Source organism: Rhinolophus ferrumequinum, chromosome 8, assembly GCF_004115265.2.
Source record: "Rhinolophus ferrumequinum isolate MPI-CBG mRhiFer1 chromosome 8, mRhiFer1_v1.p, whole genome shotgun sequence".
Lineage (NCBI taxonomy): Eukaryota > Metazoa > Chordata > Mammalia > Chiroptera > Rhinolophidae > Rhinolophus > Rhinolophus ferrumequinum.
The window spans coordinates 90,596,149-90,614,903 of record NC_046291.1 but is presented as its reverse complement, the minus strand read 5'-3'; the positions used below and the strand labels follow the sequence as shown (position 1 = coordinate 90,614,903).

The 18,755-nt window shown below is 41.6% G+C and overlaps 2 protein-coding genes across 3 annotated transcripts in view; one reads left to right on the top strand and one right to left on the bottom strand.

The window, feature by feature from the left end:
- CFAP221 (cilia and flagella associated protein 221) overlaps positions 1-18,755 on the bottom strand; it is a 100,958-nt gene that overhangs the window by 71,577 nt on the left and 10,626 nt on the right. For both annotated transcript variants that reach the window (XM_033112995.1, XM_033112996.1), the window contains exons 4-6: positions 18,233-18,319; positions 17,798-17,896; positions 16,244-16,344 (exon numbers count right to left, since the gene is read on the bottom strand). In XM_033112995.1, the coding sequence (XP_032968886.1) occupies positions 16,244-16,344; positions 17,798-17,896; positions 18,233-18,319 (287 nt within the window). The remainder of the gene's footprint in view (positions 1-16,243; positions 16,345-17,797; positions 17,897-18,232; positions 18,320-18,755) is intronic.
- On the top strand, positions 8,546-9,342 carry LOC117026303 (40S ribosomal protein S10-like). Its single transcript, XM_033112998.1, has one exon. The coding sequence runs from the start codon at positions 8,578-8,580 to the stop codon at positions 9,073-9,075; it is 498 nt and encodes a 165-aa protein (XP_032968889.1). The 5' UTR covers positions 8,546-8,577; the 3' UTR covers positions 9,076-9,342.

Here is an 18,755-nt window from a genome sequence, read left to right as displayed (position 1 = left end):
TGTATCCATTTGTGTTTCCCCTTTTATAAACTGCCTGTGCATATCCTTTGCCCATTTTTGTAATGCGTTATGCTGTTATCTTATTAATTTGTAAATTCTAGATATTAATTTTGTCAGTTAGGTCCATTGATATAAGTTCTAGATAAGGGTCATCAGATGAAGTAGCCTCTTCAGGCAACAGTGAGATGAACACTCCATAGGTTTTATGCCAAACTCATAAATCCTGTCCTAATTCAGGCTCTACTAGAAGCAGCAGTCTATCTTAACTCTCTGAGATGCTTCCTAATTCTGAAACAGCGAGTACATAAAGGTCATTACACTTTCAAGGCAATTCAACCTGAACAGATTCTCGGGTCCCACTGAGCATCAATTACTCTACAGCACAGGGTTGCTAAACAAACATTACCAGTTCCATGTACCACTCAAGATGCAAGCAGCCTTGGGAAACGGTCAATATGAAGTGTTAAACTGACCAGACATGGTCTCTAAAGTTGAGACCGGTGACTCACACAGCCTCATGAGCTGGGGGGCTCTCCGGTCAGTAACCGCAGGGCTCTTCTCAGAGCCGCCCCAGCAAGGTAAAGTCTGCTGCTCAGGCATCTTCCGCTAAAAGCTGCATTTTCCAGAAGTAAAACAAAAAAGCCCCCAAAAAACTGGGGGGAGAGGGCTTTTCATATATGCCCATATTTTAACCAATTTCAGAGCTCTAATAACACCCATAGAAAAGGTGTCAGGGTATTTGTTTAATGATGATTCCATGAAGTCAAGTCAAGTTCCTGATGCATTAACCAGTCTGGAAAAGCAAAGAATTCCGAAGACCACAAATTCCAAGTACTTTGACTCAGCAGGAGACACAGCAGTGCAAGTAATACAAATTTCAGTGGAATCCCTGAATTTGCTTTCATTGCTGCTGTTCACTATTACGGGTGCCAAATTAGTGTGAGTTGGTACCATAATCATAAATCAAGGACAGTTTAGATGAATTTGGGTCAAAAGAAATTTTGGCAAATATAAAGTTTAGTTTACTTAGATGTTTTCCATTCCTGAAGAAACAGAATACCATTAGATTCTGGAGATAATTAAAAATTCTAGTCTAAATTCCCATTGGTAAATAACATGAAAACTGATCTACAATGAAGAAATATGAATATCTATATGTTATGCCTGTTATTCCTCAGAAGCAAATAGGAGCCTGAATTAGAGTTCTTCTATAACTTATGGGAAGCACCAATTAAAATCCTAAAGTACACACTGTTCCCCAGTAAAGTCCTGTTCCCATTCCCCAATAAAATCTTTAAAAAAAAAAAATCCTAAAGCAGACAGAAGTTAGTACTTTGGGAGGTATCCACAACTTTTATCCCTGTTATTTTATTAATTAAACATTTCATCAATCATACGAAGGCTATGTCTAAAAATATATCAAGTACTTTAAAAGAATTATTCCCTATTTTGAATAAACCCAACCCAAACCTTTAAAATACTAGACTTATATTATGATCGTGTACAAATTGCGTACATATAAGAAAGTATAAATTTGCCTTACAGTATGTATTACAAAATAATTTAATATAAATTCAAATTTTTTTCTTGTCCCTTCTCTGAATAAATACTAATAGGAGACTAGACATCACATTAGTTCCCAGTTAATTTTATAACATTTGTTTTTACCTTACTCTGATGTTATTTTCTCACTTACCCTAAAATTTAACATTGTTTTTGTCAAAGGAGTAAGCAAGGATTTTTTGAGAGAATGCATGATCTTGTGAACTTACTGTGGACAAGAAAAATCAAATCTCTTCCCTAATTCAAAAATACCAGTGTCTAGAGAGTGGAATATGCACAACATCTTATTGTAAATTGGATTTGATTCCTATTTGGGGAATGAAGGTTAGCTGACAGTGAGCATGACAAATGCTACCTTTTTATAAGATGCTGGACTCAGCACAATAAATTAACCATTAGCTACTATGGTTCTGTAAAATTTGAGAGAAACACCAACAAAATGAAGGGAAGCCTCCCCACTGAGACGTGTGGAGAATTTAAACTATCACACATATTATAACATGTCAATGTAGTAGGATTTTTTTTGACAACAGCTCATTTATGAGAGATCAGTTATAGATCAAAAGATGTGGATTGCAGTGACATATCTGTGTGGCATTCTTTCCCTTCCAAATGTGCACAAGACTCATGAAAAAAATGGAGTCTGGTCATGCTTTGGGACTACACATTGTGGCAGTTTTTAAAACCATCTATAAACTCTTGGACATTCCTTCCCTGGAGAGGTGAATCTGTGTATCCTTCCCTGGCATCTGGGTTCTCTGACTAGTTAACTACTAGAATACAGTGGAAATGATGCCTTGGCATTTCCTAAGGCCAAACCTGAGAAAATGTTATTTCCCACTTCTCTTGGGATACTCCCTCTGGAAGCTAGTCACCATGTTGTAAGGAAGTCTGTGGAGAGGTCTACACGGAGAGAACCGAGGTTCCCAGGCTCAGCCCAGGGGAGCGCCCAGCTAATAGCCAGCATGTGAGTGGACCACCTTGGAAGTGGATCTTTCAGCCCCAGGTGAGTAGTGCCAGCTGACTCTACATGGAGTGGAGCTAGGACTTCTGCATGCAGCCATGCTCAAATGGCAGGACCATGAGCACAAATGATTGTTGTCATATTAAGCCACTATTTCTAGGGTGATCTGTTACACAGCAATTAAAAAAAACCCAAAAAACAAAAAACTGCATTCTCTCTTTCTTCTCACCTCATTTCTTCTTTTTTTTTTTCAGTTTTTTTTTTTAAATTTATTTTTAATTTATTGGGGTGACAATTGTCAGCAAAATTACATAGATTTCAGGTGTGCAATTCTGTATCACATCATCCATAAATCACATTGTGTGTTCACCACTCAGAGTCAGCTCCCCTTCCATCACCATACATTTGATCCCCCTCACCCTCATCCCCCACCCCCCAACCCCTTTACCTTCTGGTAACCACCAAATTACGTTCCCCAGATTAATTTTCAAGCCCGTGGCCATCAATGATTACCTTACCCCATTTCTGGTTGCAATCCCAATGGGGCAGTTTTAAAGTCTATTTTTGTTGTTGTTCTAGCCCTTAATACATAACAGTCACTGTGCTTGTATTGCAATTAACCCTCTTAACAACCCTAGAAGGTAAGTGCTATTACTATGCCCATTTTATGGATAAATAAACTGACCTACAGGGAGGTCCAAGGTCACACAGTTAATAATAGGTGAGGTGGGAATTAGAGCCAGGTTTCCAGAACCTGAGCTCTTCACTGCTATACTATATTAGCTCTCCTACGTGTCTGATAATAAGGAATAGTTAATGATATCTCGTTGTTTGCACAGGAGCCCTCTTCTCTATTGACATTCTCTTTGAAACTGGTCCCTCTGTTTTATTTGTTGAGCTTTTTAGAAGGTATTTCTTTTTCATCATGAAAGGTCTATAAAATCCCAAGACCTTTTCTCAAATGTTACCAACCTCCCCTGAAGTACTGGCATGCACACAGAAAGAAAGGAGGAAATCTGGGACAGGTCAGTCATTGTCATTTAAACTTTACATGTAAATGCTATATTCAGAATGTGACCAACGAAAACAGATAGAAGCCAGACATAATGATTAGTTGCTCAACACCCAAACGGTTCAACAATTTGAAAAGATAGAAAGAGCTGGGGGTAAATTATGTTTCAAATGTCAAAGTATGCCCTTTTAACTAAGATAATTTATGTTTTTATGAACTTTCATATGCTGCTTATCTTATTTTCAAAGACACAATTAATTTCACTGGGATTGGGCCTCAAACCAAAAGCATAGTGGACTCATGATCCTTAACGATATAGTCAAATAAAGACAAACACAAATTTACATAAAGAAATGTTCATGTAATAGGCATTCGATTATTTTGTACCCCTAGAGAATTAAACACCACCCTCATTTTAGAGTAAGCTTAAACCAGTATGGAGGCAGAGACCAACAAAGAGTCAGGGAGGTTTGATATTTTTCTCTTGCTGGCCTTGACCTTGACTCTTTTCTTGCCCTTGGTTCAATTCTTTCCCCACCCTTACTTAGTCCTCCCTATGGGTGAAACCACTCTTATTCCTGACTCTCACCTATGCCCTAGTAGTTCAGGAAAAGTGGAATTTTGGTGAAAACACTACCTTATTTCCCCGAAAATAAGACCTAGCCGGACAATCAGCTCTAATGCGTCTTTTGGAGCAAAAGTTAATATAAGACCCAGTATTGTATTATATTATATTATACCGGGTCTTATAGTAAAATAAGACCCGGTATTATATTGTATTGTATTGTATTGTATTATACCCAGTCTTATATTATCATATCATATCATATCATATCATATCATATCATATCATATTATATAAGACCCGGTCTTATATAATAGTAAAATAAGACCGGGTCTTATATTACTTTTTGCTCCAAAAGATGCATTAGAGCTGATGGTCCGTTAGGTCTTATTTTCGGGGAAACACAGTAAGGAACAAGCAGAACTAAATGAGGTCACCTGTGCGTGTTTGGTAAAAGAAGGTAAGGCATTTGTCTGGGGGCTGGGAAGGAACTGAATTCTGAAAAGGTAGGAGGTGACCAGGTGATGCTCTCTGTCGTCTGCATGGAGACTATACACCCTATTCATGTTTCAGAAACACATTTTAGAGAAACTGTGGTAAAATATACATAGCCAAGACTACCATTTTAACCATTTAAAAATGTACAGTTCAGTGTCATTAAGTATATTCACATTGTTATGCAACCATCACCACCATCTATCCACAGGGCATTTTTCATCTTGTAAAACCGAAACTCTGTCCCCATTAAACAGTAGCTGTCCATTCCCCCTCCCTCCAGGCCCTGGCAACCGCCCTTCGACTTTCTGTCTCTGAATCTGACTCTAAGTGGCTCATATAAGTGCAATCATACAGTGTGGAATATCTTTTAAAATGAACTTCACTTAAAATATTAATATAAATAATATGTTTGATAGAAAATAAGACCTTACAACTGGACAGAGTTGCAGATAATGTGGGATAATGTGGGGTAAAGAATGACATTCAGGGGTGGCTCACTTGAGTTAGAGCAGAGCCTGTGGCTGAAGACCAGAGAACAGGAGGATCTGGCATCTGAAAGAAAGTCTCATTTAAAGGGGAAGGAGGCAGCTACACTATGATGGGGAGTGAGATGAAAAGTCTCCTGCAGACTGATTTCCCTTTTATTGAGAAAAACATAGTATTTATTGGGAGAAAATAAAGAGGACACACTAAAACAAGCAGTAGCATTTTCCTCTTTCAAAACAGAGGGTAGAAGGAACCACATGCTGGCTATATTCAAATCACACTTCCTTGGAGCTAGATGACCTATAATGATGTTTGGCCTGAAACAGGCAGCAGGACACCAGCTGCCAGCTTGGTAGTCCTGTGGCTTACCCATCAGCAATTATTAGAACAAAAAGATCAGTGGGCAGTGGAATAAGAAATACATTTTTAAAGGAAAGCAACTTAAATTCAAATACTTCTGGGTTTGAAATTGTAGTATTCAAGATTTTTTAGTGAGAAATTTGGGGTACATGTAAGAGAAAGCAACTATTTAAGAAACACAGTCAATTCAGTTCACTGGTTGCTAGTTACTTACTGTATTCTAAATATTTTGACAAGCATTAGATAATCGCATTCTAGAAACCATATTAAAAGTACGTGTGTGTGTGTGTGTGTGTGTGTGTGTGTGTATTGGTATCAAAAACCTGTGATGCGGGCATCAGAGCAGCAGCAGCAGTGACCACATGCGGCTGCTTTACAGTGTTTGGTGTGACATTTGACAGCTGTATAAACCAAGCAAGGAGGAGGAGTGCCCAGAAAACACTTTCAGTTTAGGGGTGTCTCTTCAGGACTGAAAATCATCCACAATTTTTGCCTTTGCTTCTTCTAGGCATGTGCTTTGGGTAAACACTGAAACTCCTTATGTTATATTAAATATTAGAACTGAGAATTAATCTATACCTACTTATTATAATATTTTAGTTTCTTACTGCTTAGCCCATAATACTTAGTTTTCATAGCAGCCACAAAATGTATATGCTGTTGAATTTAATGAATCATTCCAAGAATTTATGCAAGGACTAGAAGACCCGAAACAAGAAAAATACTACACCTTTAACTGCTGCCCCTGATACACACTTTCATTTTCTCTGGATTCTGACTGACCATAAATGTGTGCTGCTCCATCCCTTAGCCCCATGCAAACCAACTGAGCAATTTTCCAAATCAAATTTGCACAAAATTTAAGGGAGAAGAGCAGAGTGTTAAAATTTTCAAGCTAGGCTTTAATAAGGTCACTATTGGCTTTTGCCATTTTAGGTGTTTCAGGCGTTCGACTGCTTTCTCCAAAAGGCAAAAGTCTAGAATTCAACATTTTGTGAGGAAAAATTTTAAAAAGAAAGCAAAACTAACTTAGGTCTTTCACTGAAAGTTCCCTTTGTTGACTGTCTCAAGTTGGCAACCACTTCTGCTAAATGAAAGGGGAGTCATGTATGCCTTTTTCGTATTATTAATATAGATCTCTGTGGTTTAGGAGCCGGATGATTTTCTTTTCCTTCTAAAATTTATAAAAAGAGACAGTGTCAAGATGAGTAACTAGATCAATACTAACTAGGTTAGCAAAGAGATATTAAATCAAAGACATTTTAACTACAAAATATGGGGAAATTTTTCATGCAGAAAAAATTCAGGCAATTGTTAAGTGACAGTGACGTTTTACCTAAATATCAATTTTGAAGCAATTTTAAAATCTAAGTTCCCTACTGCTTGATATACACCCAAGCAGGGGCTGAAGGAATAAACAAGTGTGTGGACGAGCTCGTCATCCTTGTTGGAATGTTTTCATAAAATGCTGCTGCTCCTTCGAATCCACTTTGAGTTTGGGACACACACAATGAGACGCTAGTACAGAGAAGAAGCATGTTTCCCTTGACAAGCTGAAAAACGTGGATTCAAAAAATCCTTCTGGAGATCACCTTTATAGGCTCATCCTGACACCCTCATTCTAAGCCAGTTACAGCTGGTCCTCAGGCCCCTCACATACAGCTCTTCAGTGGCACAATGCAAGACGGGACCTGTTTATGATGGGGCCAACTGTCACCATCCACAGTCCCCTCTCAGGGCTAGTTTAAGACTGCACATTCTCCCGAGGCCCAGAGGCTTTGAACTCCAGGGGCAGTGAGGGAATTTGGTATCATTTGGACATCCCATTCTGACCCTGGGTATTCCCACACTTTTTAAAACCAGCCATGAGGTTCTCTGCTAAAGGAAAGCATCCTTTGGTAAGTTCTGAAATTAATGATGTAAAAGTCCCAGAGACTAAAATATCCTGGCCTTGGAATGGAGTAGCCGGGACCTTTTCTGTTAGTGTCGTTAATGTGGACCGTGGTCTACGGAGCATTGTAGCCCTGAGATGAACATATGGTTCCACTTGCTAGGAGTGCAACATGGCTGCCCTGCCTATGGGACCAGGTCCATAGTGGAAACAGGGGAAGTCGAAGGGCATCCGGGAGAGGACCCGGGTGACGTTCATGACAGCTTTGTCTATAGCACACCGACCAGCTGGTCAGTGGAGACAGCCTGGTACAGGGAGGATAAGCTGATGCCATATGGAGAGATCACCCTGGTCAACTGGCTGGATTTGCTCCAGATTTCAACCAGTTATTTGGTGCCAGGTAGACACTGCTGGAGAAACTGCAGAATATGATGAATTCACATGAATCTTTTTAGAACCATGGCAATGGGAAAATATAAAATTTAAAAACCTAACATAAACGTATTCTCATTTACTTGTGTATATAGGAAGGGTAAAATTGTATTTTATCTACAATACTCTCTAAGATATGATTACAAGATTTTAACCAGGCGTAATGGTTAGGTTTACCTAGTTATAAAGCACAGTTTCAACCTACAGACGGGAAAAGGAGCTGAGAGTCCTCTGCACCCCACCGTGTTTGATTTAGAGATGTTGGACAGAACCTGGAATGCAACTTTTTGTTATTTACAGAGGCTGTCAAATATATTTTACCAGCTCTTAAGCCACCAAGGTTGTTTATAGGCACTTGGCAAATGTCCACATGGAATTTTATCTAAGTAAGGAAAATTTACCAGCATCAAATCCAGCCAACGAAAATGCAGTTGATGAATGTATACAAGTCCACTTCATGACCTTGTGGAAAATGTACTGAGGTGCTATCCAGTCCTTGGAGAAACTCTACCCAGACCACGGTTGCTTCTCCCCAGATACAACCTCAAAGTAAGAAAGCAAACTTAGTGGTATTAAATGCAAATCCTACCACTTTTAGCCGTTGTCTAAATCAATTGTATATGCAAAGAGAAAATATATCCTTCTGAATCTACTTCTGCTGAATTTATGGTCTCTCATCACCTTTGTCTTTCCCCATAACGTACAGTATTTTTTTGTGTTAGCTGTAGAAATGGTGGTTTTACTCTGTCCTTTAAAAATCTAAGTGCCGCTTTCCAGCTCCGGACCGGGACGCAGAAGTCGTAACGATGTTGATGCCCAAGAAGAACCGGATTGCCATTTATGAGCTCCTTTTTAAGGAGGGAGTGATGGTGGCCAAGAAGGATGTTCACATGCCCAAACACCCTGAACTGGCAGACAAGAACGTGCTTAATCTTCACGTCATGAAAGCCATGCAGTCTCTCAAATCACGAGGCTATGTGAAGGAACAGTTTGCCTGGAGACATTTCTACTGGTACCTTACCAACGAGGGTATCCAGTATCTCCGTGATTACCTCCACCTGCCCCCCGAGATCGTGCCGGCCACTTTGCGCCGCAGCCGGCCTGAGACGGGCAGGCCAAGGCCCAAAGGTCTGGAGGGCGAGCGACCCGCAAGACTCACGCGAGGGGAAGCTGACAGAGACACCTCCAGACCGAGCGCTGTGCCTCCTGGTGCCCACAAGAAAGCCGAGGCCGGGGCTGGGTCAGCAACGGAATTCCAGTTTAGAGGCAGATTTGGTGGCGGACGTGGTCATCCCCCTCAGTAAAGTGGGAGCGGTCATTTGGTATTGAATGAGCTTGTGACGAAAAAAGAATCTTGTGTGCCCGTCTTTGGATAATGTAGTCTGATCAGGAATGTTTTAGAAGTCAGTGTAAACGGGGCGAGACTGGATTGGTTGGGGGGAAGTCCCACGGTGGGGGGACATGATCAACAATCTCAGTAAAGTTGGAGCGATTATTAGTGTTTGAATAAACTTTGGAGAGAAAATGGTCTCAGCAAACTGGGAGCGATTTTGGTGTTGAATAAACTTGTGGTGAGAAAAAAAAAAATCTAAGTGCCATTGGAACTTTCATACACGGCTGGTAAGAATAAAAAATGGTGCAGCCACTTTGGAAAGCAAATTGGCAGTTCCTCAAAATGTTAAACATAAAGTTACCACGTGACCTAGCAATTCCACTCCTAGGCATATAGCCAACAGAAATGAACACATACATGCACATGAAAACAGAGACATAAATGTTCATAACAGCTTTATTCAAAATAGCGGAAAAGTAGTAACAACCCAATCAGTCGCAGAAGACCACATAATGAATTGACAGAATAGATGAATTTATAGAGACAGAACGTAAATTAAAATTTGCCTGAGGCTGGGAAATTTGGAGGGGAAATGAGGAGTGGGTGCGCAGTGATGAAAATGTGCTAAACTTGATTGTTGCATATACTAAAAAACCATTGAACTGTACATTTTAAATTAGTAAATTTTATGATATGTGAATTATATCTCAATAAAACTTTTTAAAAGTATAAATGCCAGGAGAAAGAAGTTCTCCATCCTAGACCTGCAGCCATCCCCCATCTCACTCCCTGCTCTGTCCCTCTGTGGAACTGCCATTGGGCCACTCCCTCCAGCTTGTGCAGTTTCTGACAGGTGGTTTTGGGGACCTCACACATCCCCCCTTTGCCATCAGCCCAGTCACCCAGTGTTGGAAGCCCATCTTCAACTTGGCCACCAGCTTCCCACACCAAGCCTCTCATGGCAATTTCTCTATATGTTGTCTACCTTTGTTAATATGTAAGCCAAATTGGCTGGGTCTCGTTTGTTCATTCTTGAGGTAAAAATCTCTTCGGTGGTGGTGGTGGTGGTGGTGATAATGACGGTGATAGCTAATACACATCACTAACTATATACTAAGCACTGTTCTTACTACTAAGTATTAAAAACTTTTAACTATTATTGCTATTAATATGTTCTATTTTAACTCATTTAATCCTCAGAATAATTCTATGAGTTAGGTACTCTTATGAACTGTATTTCATAGATGAGGCTTCTGAGAGGCACAGAGAGGTTATCATTTTTCAGAGTCACACAGCCATCATGAAGGAGAGCCTGCACTGGAATCTAGGCAGAATGGCTCCAGAGCCTTAGGGGTTTATGCTGTTAAACACAACACTGTATTTCCTGGTCTTCTTTTCAGTTTCTTTACTGAAAGACCTTACGGGCCAGGAAGGTAACAAAAATGAGTGAAGAGGGCTGAGTGTGAGCTGATAAGGACTGAGGTGAGTTGGGCAAGGCACTGCCTTCTACAGAGGTGCTTCTATTGCATCCCAGATGAATGGAGTGGCTCATCCAGGAAAGTGAGCCCAGGACTGCTGGATCTTCCCTTTTTTTTTCTTTTAAGAAAAAGTGGAAATCTAAATTTTTATGAGAAATCTTTTGATTTTTAAACATTGGCAGCTAATTCAAATGTTTAAAAAAAAAACAAAAACTGTGTGGGCCACATCCATGTAGACCAAACCAAGCAGGTCAACAGAAATTAAATCAGAAACCACAAATTGGGAGCCAACAGGCCAAAATCAGAATGGATGGATGAATGAATGAATGAATGAATGAATGAATGAGTGAATGAATGAATAGTGAAACAATGATAAGATGACGATTAAAAAGTAGTCTTCAACAGACAAGATTTGAAGATTGGTGGACCACTTCTTCACTCTCTTCCAACAATCTAAACATTCCTTAGAAAGCCATCCTGGGCTTGCTGTAAGGAGGTACAAATGGAAAGACTGAGGTTGAGGAGAGTAAAATGAGCCAGAGGCAGAACTGCAAGCAGCCAGGCATCCCAGGTACTGAAGACACAGTGACAGGAGATGGCAGAACTACAGGAGATGCTGGCTGGAGCTGCCCTCTGGGTAGGGTGGGGCCGGTAGGAGAACCCGGTGAGGTTGGGCTCAGAAGCTGCCATGTTGCTGGACAAGCTCCGAGAGGCAGCATTCGGAGGTGAATCTCTTTCTGGTCCCACAGCCTGATCTCACAAGCAGCCCCTGAAGAAGGTATTCATGTGCATATGGGGGTCGGGTGCATATGAGGCAGAGAAAGAGCAGGAGCTAGACTGCAGTTCAGCACTGAGGGAGAAGGCCCAGTGGGCCGCACAGGTAAGGCAATACTGATAGAAAGAAACACAAGGGCGGCAAACTTGGAGACCACAGGGAGACTAGAGATCACAAACGAGGTGATCATTTCTTATGCTTCTGAACAGTGGCTTGCAGTGAGGAGTATTTTATCACTAATCAGATTTAGAATTGTTGGTACATGGCGCTATTCAAAAGCAGAGTGACTTCTAGTAGGTTTTGCTGTCTTTTCAATTTTTTTCTACAGACAATGAACTCTTATTACTGGTCTCATATGGGCAGGACCACTCCCACCATCCACCTCTTGGTGCCACTGACGAAAGTCCTGGAGGCTGCCCCGACCCCCTTCCCTGTCGTGGGGAGGGAGGGCATCCGGTGATGGTTCTGCTGGAGTACATCAATCCTGCACTGCCCAATCAGGGCACAATCCACTAGATTATTGCCTCTGCCAGGCGACAGCTCTTATCAGTTCAATTGCTCATGGAATCCATACCATCACTCCATGAAAGTACAATTCCTGAGCCAGAGGAAGCCAAATGGAGTGCTGACAAGCAGACGTGTAAGTCAAAGACCAGCTTGCTTGTCATACATTTGCAGTGGACACTGGTGGCATTCTCCTTCACCAGCTGGTGCACCCATCACCCAGCTCTGGGAGCAGTGTGACTGATGACTCACCTTGACCTTCTCCAGATAAGTGCCCTTGGTTGGGGGACCAGGTACTCCACCTTTATCCTTCCCTCTTTAAGGGTTATGCCTTAATAAATCATGCACAATGCATACTTGTTTCTGCTTCTAAGGAACCTGACCTAAGATCCTACTGCCACATTTAAATGTTTGCAATCATTGCCCATTTTTGAAGTGTTCCAGATGCTCCGCTGTCTCGTGCCTGGCTCACCACAGCGGTCCTGGCCACGCCACCTCCACCTGTCTGCATGGGGCACCAGAGTGAGGTTTCTAAAAGGTAGACAGGACTGTGCCATTTGTCTGCTTAAGCCTTTCACTGGTGGCTTCAGGGTAAAATCTACATTTCCCAGCAAAGCCTGTCTTGCTAAGCCCTTTCCTTACTCCCCCTGCCACAGTTCTTGTAACCCACGTCCAGTCACACAGATGCCCTAGACCGGCCCAAGCAGCTGTGCATTTCACGTCTCTGACTGCCCAAGCTACTGCATTACCTGAAACACCCCTGTTCTTTCATACTCTGCTTCCTCTTCTGCTGGCTGATTCCTACTTATCCTTCAAAACCCAGTTCAGACATGTTCTTGGCTAGCAAGTCCTCTCTGAGCTTCCCCATCCCGCCTCCAACTCCCCTCACACTGGGATCGGTGTCCTTTCTCAGAATACACTGCATTACACATCTCAATTGTCCATGTAATCGTGATATCAGGTCTTAATCTCTGCATCCTCAGTACCCAACACTGTGCCTGACACATAGTAGGCATTCAATAAAGATGTGTTGAATGAATAAATGCTGAATAAACAATCTACCCAAATGATACCTTCAATTCCCAAGGCAGCCTAGGATTACTAGAGAACATTTTGTGTGAAAATCCATTCACAAACTCACCCTTGTTCTGCTACCAAACGTTTTGGATTGAATGTAGCCGAAGATGGTTTGGGTAGTTAAAAGCTGGTAAAAACCCATTAAGTAAAGTGCATAAAGTCTTGGGAAGGCACTGCCAGCTGCCAGAATGTTTGCAGGAAGAAAGTAGCATGCTTATCTTTTGAAATATTTTTTTAAATACAACATAATTATACACAATAACTCAGTGTAATAAACTGTTTAGCTGAAATGTTCATTCTGATTACAAATGAAGGGCATTATGTACAAAATAGCTCCGGAAAAGCCTCTAGGAAAGTTGGTAGATTTGTGGTTTAAGAACCAAGACTGATTCCTGCATTATAATAAGGCATATCATTTTTGCCAGTTTATTAAAACGTGTTCTCATAAGCCTGGTTTATGGTCCAAACAAAAAGTAATTTGTGGAGGGAAAGGAAAATATAAAGAAGAAGAAAGAAGGAAGGAAGGAAGGAAGGAAGGAAGGAAGGAAGGAAGGAAGGAAGGAAGGAAGGAAGGAAGGAAGGAAGGAAGGAAGGGAAAAAAGGAAAGGACTAGGAAGTTAGTTGTTTCCTGCCACTTTGGTTTTCGTAAAAATTGCTGTATTCACCCATTTAAAGGAAATAGCTATGTTTGGCCTCAAAGTGCATAGAGTAAGTAAGTCCCACCAGGAGAGATGCACCTTTGTTAGGTGAATCTTGGGGTCCCTGAACAGACCACTTAATACTGAGAAGGACTAGGTGAAGACAGGACGGGTTGATGAGGGGAAGGGAGGAAGCATTGGGATAGAATTCTGGCAGAATGTTTTGGGAAAAATAAACATAATAGAAGAACAAGGAGCCAAGACTATATTTCACCCAAAATGCAAAAATCTGATACTACCCATTGTTGGCAGTGATACAGGAAAACAAATTTTCGTGTACTGCAGGTGGGTATATGAATGGGAAAAACCGTTTTGGAGAACAATTTGACATTACACAGTAACACTGAACTTGTGCTCAACCTGTAATTCCACTTCTAGGTGTGTACCCAAGAGAAACTCTAAAACATGGGCCCCAGGCCATGTACAGGGATATACAACAGCAATGCTGGGCATAGCAAAAGAAAACAGTGAAAACAACCCATAGGTCCATTAGCAGTAGAGCAGAGAAAAAAATTGTGGTATATCCATACACAGTAGATACTCAGCCGTGAACTATATACTATATGCATTAACACAGCTGAACCACCAAAATATAATATTAAATGAAAAAAGCAAGTTACAAAAGAACTTACATATAGTATGATTCCATTTATGTAAAGATCAAATACTGGCAAAACTAAACAATGTGTTATTTAGGGGTATATACGTATGTGTCAAAACTATTAAAATAAGTCAAAGAAATGATTATCACACAATTCAGTATAGTATAGTGGTTGCAAAGTTACTGGAAATGTGTTATGCCTTAAAACAATTGTTCATTATATTATTTTATTATTCTTTAATTTGTACAGATTATTATAAATTCTTTTGTATATATTATTATTTGTAATTCTTATGGAGTTGTTTTTAAAAAAAAGTACAAAGGGAGGGTGAGTCAGGAGCTCACGGGAAGGTGGGAGGGTGGGAGAAGAGGGTCACACATCAGCTGAACCAAGGCAATTGTTCCAGATCTAAATTTTGGGGTTTCACTCCAGGACAACATGGTACTAAAAAGAAAGGATCCTAAAACTCACATTCATTGGCCCCCTTACTACCGACAGGGTTCAGTTGCCCCTCTCTCACGGTAGCAGCTTATAACCCCCTCCTTGGGCAGTGCTGCCTGCAAGTACTTGAACTTGCTTTGACCCCCGTAGCACGCTGAAGCCCACAGTCTTTGCTCACTGTCTGGGCCTGTGTCAAGGGACATCTAGTATTTGCCAGTTTACTGGCTGGATTAAAATCCAGCACCTACAAGTGTAGCCCATGGTTTCTGTTGCCGCCTTGCCTTTGTACATGTTATTTCCCTGCCTGGAATGTCATCCTCACACCTCACCCCCATGGTGTCCTCTTAGGTGACCAGATGTCACCCCCATAGGAATGAGGACTTTCCCCAGCTCTACAGTCAGTTCTGTGCTCCCTCTTCTGGGCGTACACAGGACCCTGTGTGTGCCTCTATTACAGAACTTAGCAAATGGTGTAATTAATTGATAATCTGCCTCTTTCCCCATTAGACTCTAAGACCTTCAGAATCAGAACCTTTGGCTAGTCGTGTCTATTCTTTTTACCGTGGGTGACATTCAAAATATCAACCAATTGGGACTTCACAGGCGGTACTCATTTAGAAAGAATAGGAGGCTGGAACCCCATCCTGCAGGTGCCTCCCCCACCCACATTGCTAGGTATTACCAACTTAGTTGTTGAATCATTGGGAGGTGAGGGGAAGGCAGGAGAGGGGCCAGGCAACTGAGACGGAGGGATGGGGTTTACTCAGGGCAGTATATATTTCCTAAGCAGCAGAGACGTATTCAATATTTTAACAACTGGTATGGCCATTATGTCACAATACCCACCAGCGCAATGTCCATCTTTGTTATATCCCTAGGGACAGAATGCACTGTGCCTGGTAATAGGTATTTCGTAAATATTTACTGAAACAAACAAGACGTATCTTAAATTACAACTGGAATTAACTCTTTTCCCAACAAGAACGAGGGGGAATCTGAGATTTGGCTTCCATAGTCACTGTCTTTTGTCTTTCCTGCCTTCATTTCCTCCTTCATCTAAAAACAGAGACCGGCTAAAGGATGGACATGAGATTCAAGTTGGTCCACAAGCCTCCACCCTGACACTTCTGCTTAAATACCCCCAACCCCTCTAGCCCCTCCAACCACCCCTGTTGCCAACAGTATTTGGAATTTCTGGCACCTATCTTGCCCCCATGAAGAGGAGCCTGCTAAGAAAGAAGCCTGCAGTAAACCAAGATAAGGGGAGGGCCCGGTTCCTGTAACCAAAACGCCGGGACCCAGCCCTGCCTGAAGATTCACCTTGCACCTTTCAGTTAAATGAATCAGTAAATTCCCTTTCTTGCTTATGATAGTTTGAGCTGGGTTTTTTGGTGTGTTTTTGTTGTTGTTGTTGTTTTTTCCTTTGCACCTACAAGTTCAGTCTAACTCAGCTAGAAAGATAACCTTCCATTAGGAAAAATACAAATCTAAGCTTTTATATATGTGAGTGTCTCTTAACTTTTCCCATCCTATGACATTTTGGTAGTGCATTTTGGTAACTCACCTTTCACCAAGTAGAACATTTGATAGATTTATAAATGAGGGAAAGTCCAGGGTGTTCATGACGGGATAGGCATGGATTGGAATCAGCAAAGTATCATCACCCTGAAATTGATGGGAAAACAGTCAAACTGACCATACTGAACATTATAATTTTTAAAAATGGACTTGTAGATACTTAATTTCCTATTTTGTTTTCTATCATTAAAAAATATTTCCCCAAAAAGAAAAGAAAATATTTCCTTAAGAAGCCTGCGTGCTTAAATACACCATTTCAAACACTGAGTTTCCTTTGCTATAAACAAAGTGTAAGAAAATGTAAATACATTTCATTGACATTATATTCACTATTATCCAGGAACGCTAAGGATAATGACGCCTTCATGTAGACAGGAAGACAGCAGTGTGTTTGTTTCTATTTCAGAAAGTTATAGGGAAACACGGTTGTTAGTGGCCTGAGAGAAAGAGAAACCAGCACAGAATCAGCTGATCCAGACTCCTGGTTAGTACACAGTGAGCTGGAAGGGGGCGAGGGCTGCTTCCAGTCCTGCATAATGTATGACCTTGTGCATGACCTTTAACCTCTCCAGGCCTCGTTTCTTCCTTTGCCAAAGGGGAAAACTCTGCCTTTCCTTAAAGGTGCTTTTGAGAATGAAAACAGATGAGGGCCTTAAAAGGTGAAAAGTACTACATAAACGCCAGGTATCACTAGCATTCCTATTAGGTAGCAGGAAACGCGCTGGGGCACTCTGTACAACGCCTGGCCTGGGGATTCTTGTTCTTGGTAAACAGAACATGCCTCCTGAAAGAAGCTATATTCTGGCTTCGTTTTTGTTTTGTTTTTCCTTTTTAAAAATGGAAACTTGTTTGTTACTAAAGCATACTCTACCGTTATAGTTGTGAAAAATTAAATTTAGTTCACCTTAAGGCTTCTCAAGTTTTATAAGAGTTGGGGCTGGAATATAGAGCAGAGGCAAGGGTGGAAGTGACAGTTTTAGGAGAAGGAATGACAGCATGTGGAGTGGGCTCTGGCTGGAGGCCAAACGATGAGTTAGGTGACCTAGAAAAGGCTCCTAAGAACTCACACAGCACAGCCATCTGGGGTCAGGCCCACAGGCTCCCACCGCCCTGCAGACCTCCAGGGCTGCCTCTGCGGATGTTCCCACGCAGGATACCATCTAGTCTTCAGTGTTTAAAAACACATCTGTGGAGTGTTGCTAATTTTTTAACCTAGTACTTAAAAGAGTGTGTTTAAGTTATTTGAAAAGCCTTCACCAACTCCCACATGTGATAAATGAGGTTTTTAGGCCAGGGCAGGAGGGAAACCTGCAGCAAACAGTGTCTCATGGCTCTGCCCCAGTTCTCGGCAGCCTAGCGCATTACCAACTGGGACCCACGTCACTGGACAAGGACCCTCGAGCCACTCAGACACGCTGAACAAGGAACACCATACTGAGAAACTTCATACTGGTCATTCCATTTCTCTTTCCTCTTCCCTTGAGGATATTAGTTTTGACACCACTCCCTACCCCCAAAAACCTGATTTTAAGAAACTTACCTTACAGTGAACACGGATGCAATCATAATAGTATCGCCACTCGTCTGGTGAGAATGTAGTGGTGACTGTAAGGGACAAGCCGGGGACAAGGCGGTGTTCCTAGAAGAAAAGTGGGATCTTGTTGGCACATGCCACAGAGCACACAGAGAGCAGGACTGTGGTGACAACACTTGATACACCCGTCGAAACGCACAACCCCACAAAGAACACCAGGGGACAACAGGCCACCAAACAACGTTTACAGGGGCAGCCGGTTGGCTCAGTGGTTGGAGCGCAGTGCTCCTAACACCCAGGTCGCCGGTTCGATTCCCACATGGGCCAGTGAGCTGCGCCCTCCACAACTAGATTGAAAACAATGACTTGACTTGGAGCTGATGGGTCCTGGAAAAACACAATGTTTCCCAATATTCCCCGTGCCCCCCCAAAAAAGTTTACCTTTTTTACATACTTGATCTGAAAGTATTTGGTTTGTGGGGGTAAAATATGAACATGTATGTCTTCGTTGGAAATGTTGACCAGATGCTAGGGGAGAAAAAGAAGCGTTCAGAACAAACACACTATGTTATCTATTTGCATATTCATTTCCTCATGTATTTATATCTCATCTTGTTCCAAAAGGGATTTGAGAAGATACAATGTATTTTTTAACTTTTTTAAAGATTCGAATTCTATCATATACCATTTAAAGAATGATAAAATAAACACAACCAACACCATGTAAAGAATAATAAATATGCCCAAGCGCCTTCTAAGCCCTGAAGTCCTTAGAGCCTGACCCCTACCCGTGTCCCCGAAGGCCTATATCCTCCTGCCCCGTCCTGACCGGCTAACCTGGTGCCTTATTGTTGAACTCAACTTAGTCCTGTGATTCAATTAAGCTGAGAAGCCAGCCACCCACCGACTCCCACAGTTTCTCTAATTACTGGCCACTGGTCCTGGACCCCGAGACACTTAGGCA